The sequence below is a fragment of the Coffea arabica genome, chromosome 8e (assembly GCF_036785885.1).
Source record: "Coffea arabica cultivar ET-39 chromosome 8e, Coffea Arabica ET-39 HiFi, whole genome shotgun sequence".
Classification (NCBI taxonomy): Eukaryota; Viridiplantae; Streptophyta; class Magnoliopsida; order Gentianales; family Rubiaceae; genus Coffea; species Coffea arabica.
The window spans coordinates 7,497,435-7,503,358 of NC_092324.1; the positions used below are offsets into that span (position 1 = coordinate 7,497,435).

The window sequence follows — 5,924 nt, forward strand, 5'->3', positions numbered from 1 at the left end:
GGAGGTACCTCGTCAATGTGTAAGAAGGAGTTAATTGGTTCACACGAGATCCGAAAGAGACCTAAACCAGCACTGATTTCAGAATTTCATGGGCAATAATTGATCCAAGCGCATCGAAGGAGATACTTGCAGAGTTTGTGGATGAATTTTCGCGGGCAGATTCTTAACACTCCTATTGAGCAAATCTCTTCTTTAAAAGAGTGCGCAGAGGAAATCATTGCAGAAATCACAAGAACGGATCCTACCAATGGTCTCCCTTTAAAGGACTTCTTGATAGAATTGTTTGCCAAGGTATAGGCATATGATATTTTGACATTTTTGTCATGAAAAAAGATGAGTAAAGAAACACTTGCAGAATTCATTTTCAAAGTGACCGCCCAATTCGGGAGAGTTAAGGCGAATGAAGAAGAACTAACTCGTCATCTGCAAAGTCTTGAAGAAAAGTTGCAGTCCATTGAAGACAGGAAGGAAGTTCTGCAATAGGAACTTATCAATTTGGAGAAACAAGGTCTGGAAATCAGCTCAACTATCAATCAAAAGCATGAAACTTTCAAAGAGATCCAGACTGAAATAACCCGAGCACATGATGAGCTCTCTTCTATTGAAAGTACCAGCATCTTGATTGATGACGTAGCGAAAGAACTTGAAGACATGAAGTCTGCACTTGAATCATGCAAGATAGCTGTAGTGGACTACAAATTTGATATTTAGACTTTTCACCATGTCTTTTTTCTGAACTTTTTTCTTTTTTTTCCTGTAATGAAATTTTCCTTTTTTATGAATAATAAAATGCTTTTCATTTCTTATCTCTTATTATATATATTTTTTTTTTCTAAGAGAAAAGAACTTTTAAATTTAGCATTTTATTTCAAAGAAAAAGAGACGTTTTTTTTTTTTGCAAAGAAAGAGGGTTTGGTTTAGGAGGTATAACTGAACTTAAAAGTTACCTTCCAAACTGCCTACGTATCCTAACAAGAGAATCAAATCACACGTAGTTCCTGCCGTTCACATTTTAACCTCATACGAGCCAAGAGTATCTATTTGTTTACCACCTTAGACTTGGTGGAGTGTTTTAGCAGTTTAACCACATACAACACCATTGGTGGTTATCATCCACAGTTTTAGCTCATGCGGGCCAGGAGTATCGCGCGGTTCCGATTACGCATAGTACCTTTTAGGTACTTATCATTGATGGGGCCAACCCTTAATCCATCCTCAGTAACCAACTTGTATGAGCCATTTGTATACACTTCTCGAACAACATATGAACCATTCTATTTAGGAGTAAACTTTCTTTGTCCGCCATGAGTGAGAATGATCGGTCTCCGAACAGCGAGTACTAACTATCTAATCTGGAAAGAGCGTGGCCGGACATGCTTATTGAATGCTTTTAAAAGGTGGGCTTGATAGCACTCAATTCATTGTTGAGTTTCCAATCTCTTTTCGTCAAGTGCTTCTAACTCTTCAAGGTGAAGACGAACATTATCTTCTTCACTGAGCCCTTTTTGAATCGCAATTCTTAGCGAAGGTATTTGACACTCAAGTGGAAGAACAGCTTCAACACCGTAAACAAGCGTGTATGGGGTCGCTTGCGTGGGAGTTCGAAAAGTAGTTCGATATGCCCAAAGTGCTTCTCCAATTCGAAAATGCCAATCCCTTTTCGATTTATCCACAATTTTCTTCAACAGATTATATAAGGTCTTGTTGAATGCTTCAATGAGTCCATTTGTGGCAGTGTAGTACATGGACGAATTGTATTGTTTGAAATGAAACTTTTCGCAAAACTTGTTCATTGTTACATTGCCAAAAGACTTACCATTATCGGTGATGATATAACATGAAACTCCATACCGATAAATGATGTGCGAGCGAATGAAATCTACTACATTCTCCTTTTATACCTCTCTTAGATGAACCGCTTCGACCCATTTTGAGAAATAATCCGTTGCCGCTAAGATGAAAATGTGTCCTCCAGAGGATTTTGGGAGTGGTACAACTATATCCAAACCCCAAGTATCGAGCGGCCAAGAAGCCACAGTTGGATGCAATGGTTCAGGAGGTTGACGGATGAAATTGCCATGAAATTGACAAGTTTGACATTTTCTAGCAAAATCGATACAGCCCTTTACCATCGTTGGCCAGTAGTATCCCATTCTCTTAATGCAAAAATATAATTTTGAGATAGATTGGTGAGTACCACATATCCTAGAGTGAGCCTTCTCCATTGCTTGCATGACTTCATCTTCTCCAAGACATCGTAGAAATACCCCATCGAATGATTTTCGGTAAAGCGTCCCTTTGTAGTAGATGAAACGTGGCACTCGACGACGTATATCAACCCTTTTCTTGGGATCTTCTGGCAACTTCCCATGATTAAGGTAATCAATGATGAGGTGACGCCAATCCTCCTTTTCGATCTCATGAACAAAAATATGATAAGCATTTTTTTCCTCACACCATCTTCTTCATCAAACGTTGGGAGTATGACCCAACTTTACATATTGAAATTTGATTTTGATGAGAATGTAGAGTGATCATGGACGCCAACCTTGCCAAAGAGTCGGCTTGTTGGTTGAAATTCCTAGAGATATGTTCTATAGTGACATTATCTAAATATCCCATGAGTTGTCTTGCATACTTATAATATAGGATTAATTCAGGTTTCTTGACACCATAAATACCAAGAAATTAATTTACCACTAATTTGGAATCACCATAGACCCTAAGATGCAACTGCTTCATTTCTACGGCAGTTTCCAAACCGAGAATCAATGCCTGATATTCGGCCACATTATGTGAACACCGACGTGTTAAAATTAAAGAGTATGGTAATATATCTGATTCAGGAGTATAAAAGATAACTCCTGCACCAGCTCCGTCACGGTGCGCGGCTCCATCGAAATACATCGATCACAGGGATTCAACCATAAACACTTCTTTATCGGGGAGTTCATCAGTCAATTCCCACTCGGCAGGTATGGGATGATCGGCTAAAAAGTCTGCCAATATTTGTCCTTTGACAGCCTTCACAGGTACATAAATAATTTCAAATTATTGAAACTTGAGGTACCATCTCACGAGCCGATCAGACAGTACAGGTTTTGCCATGACATATTTAATGAGATTAGACTTAGATATGAGTCGAATAGTGTGTGTTTGAAAATAATGTTTCAACTTCTAAATGACAAATATAAGTGCCAAACACAACTTCTCGATGGGTGAGTAATTCAACTCATTAGAAGTCATCATCCGACTCAAGTAATACAGCACATTCTCTTTACCTTCATCATTTTCTTGAGCAAGTAAGGCCCCAACCGACCGTTCTTGAGCGGAAATATAGATAATCAATGATTTTCCTGGAATGGACGCAGCCAACACTGGGGGATTAATGAAGTACGTTTTGATACTTGTAAAAGCATTCCTACACGATTCATCCCACTCAAAGGGCACCCCTTTCTTCATCATTGACTGAAGGGTTGGCATCGTCAGGCCAAATTAGAGATAAACCTCCGGATATAAGCCAACTTCCCTTAAAGGCTCTTTAATTTATGAATATTTCGCGGTTCAGACATGTTCACAATGGCATCAATTTTAGATCGATCGACCTCTATCCTCCGTTGATGAACGATGAAACCAAGAAACTTGCTAGAAATTACTTCGAATGCGCACTTCAAAGGATTCATCTTCAGTTGGTATTTTCGAAGGCTTTGGAAAACTCTTCGAAGGTCTTGAATATGATTCTCTCACTTTTTTGATTTCACTACAAGGTCATCAACGTAGCACTCCACATTTCTATGGAGCATATCATCAAAAATTCTTTGCATTGCCCTTTGATATGTCGTTCCAGCGTTTTTCAAGCCAAACGGCATTACTTTATAGCAATAAATTTCCTTGGGGGTGCGAAAGCCGGTGAACTCCTCATTCTCGAGCGCCATGCGTATTTGATTGTAACCAGACGATCCATCGAGAAAAGATAGTGCTTCATGCCCGATTGTAGCATCTACCGTCAATTCTGTGATGGGGAGTGAAAAATCATTTTTGGGGCAAGTCTCATTTAAGTCTCAAAAATCAACACAATTTTGAATTTGCCCATTCTTCTTCCTTACAGGGACGATGCTTGAAATTCATGTTGGCTATTTTACTTCTCGTATGAATCCAGTTTCAATTAATCTATTTATCTCATTTTCTATCAAAGGAATCAATTCGGGTCGAAAACGTCTCTGAGTTTGCTTGACAGGTTTTGTTTCTCGCTTGACCGACAAGTTATGAACAGCGACCCTTGGATCCAAATCAGGTATTTTTGAGTAATTCCAGGCAAAGACCTCCTTGAACTCGAGCAGCAAATCAACATACTCTTTCTCTTCTTCAGGAGTTATACAAGAACTTATGTAAATTGGGTGAGGGTCGTCACTTGTGCCAAAATTAATCTCTTTTAGCGCATCGACTGTATTTTTTACTCCATGTTCAAATTCAGCGGGAGCATCATCTGCATCTCCTTCTCCTTTTTCAGGATCACTGATCGTAATATGATGGCAAGAAACAATACTTTCCGGATCCTGTTCTTCAAGGATGGTTTCGATCCTTACATTAAACAAGTCTCCATAATGCATAAAGAAATTGAAAACTCTTTTTCTCGTACCATTCATCTTTATTAGAGTAAGATCTTCTTTCTTGACAACTTGGTACCCTTGTTTTTTGCTGTCCAATTTCTCATAGACGGGCGATTTCAAATTTTTCGGCTGCGGGTCGAGTCTGTCGAACACAGAAGTACGCTTTGACTTATTTTTCAATCTGTCGAAAACATAACTCTTTCGGCTTGTGACCTCCATTTCTTCGTTCACATAATTACAACTTGCCCTTTTGATCATTATACGAACAGGAGAGGACGGTTGATAACCAAGACCCATCGATGAATTCTCAACGTTATAGCCTCTTTCTTTCAACATTTTCTGCGTAGGTGTCAATCCGTAAGTCTTCTCGCCAGTTACTTCAGGAGGGAGTTTGTCCAATGCATTCTTCTCATTGGGGTTATAAGCCGTCTTAGCAAGAAGTTGATATGCGTTTGGATCAAAACCTTCTTGAATCCGATTAGTTGGTAGTGAGTAATGTTCTACTGCCGGTTCTTCTTTAGGACAGACAAACCCTTGCAAGGTCATTTTTTCACTTTTAACAGGCTCTATTTTGGTAAGTGAAACATTTAATGTGTCATTCCTGACAAAAGAAGTTTGACCTTCTTCTCTCTTTGATCTTGGAATATAACGTAAAATGGGTACTTTGGAATCTTGACTTTCTTCCCTTGTTGACTCTTTTCCTTTTGTTTCTTTTTGAAGATAAAATTTGGCATCGACAAAGTGAGTCTCGGCTTCCGTGAAAGGTTTATCATCGGTAGTAACTTTTCTAACTATACCGTCTCGATAATATTTGAAATATTGATGAAGATTAGATGGTATAATTTCATTCTCATGAATCCAGGGTCTTCCCAGGAGCATGTTATAAGAGGTTCTGGTGTCAATAATATGAAATAACGCACTCGAAAACAACTCACTAATGAGCAATTCAAACCTTATGAGACCAATCACTCTTTGCCCCCCTTGGTTGAATCCTTGGATCATGAGGCGGCTCTGGGAGAGTTCATCGTTTGATATTCCTAGTTCTTTCATAGCACGTACGGACATGATATTGACAGCAGATCCCCCATCAATGAGTATTCGATTCATCTTCTATTCTCGGACATATGCACTAACAAACAAGGGTCGATTGTGGGTTTTGAAATCAACTATTAAATCGTCATCATAAAAAATGATAGCCATTGCACAATCCACCGGTGATTTATCATCTACTTTGAGTTTTTTCTCAACTTCAGTGCTAATTTGTGCGACTTGAGGATTTTCAGCTTTGACGACATTACAAGAAGTAGAATTATC

General features: G+C 38.9%; 2 protein-coding genes across 2 annotated transcripts; both read right to left on the reverse strand.

Annotated features, from left to right (window-relative positions):
• Positions 1-1,418: 1,418 nt before the first annotated feature.
• LOC140012639 (uncharacterized) lies at positions 1,419-1,793 on the reverse strand. Its single transcript, XM_072060914.1, has one exon. The coding sequence runs from the start codon at positions 1,791-1,793 to the stop codon at positions 1,419-1,421; it is 375 nt and encodes a 124-aa protein (XP_071917015.1).
• Positions 1,794-4,133: 2,340 nt separating this feature from the next.
• Positions 4,134-5,717, reverse strand: LOC113704474 (uncharacterized). The gene has a single exon (XM_027226377.2). It carries the CDS (start codon positions 5,715-5,717, stop codon positions 4,134-4,136), a length of 1,584 nt encoding a protein of 527 aa, XP_027082178.1.
• Between the last annotated feature and the right edge of the window lie 207 nt (positions 5,718-5,924).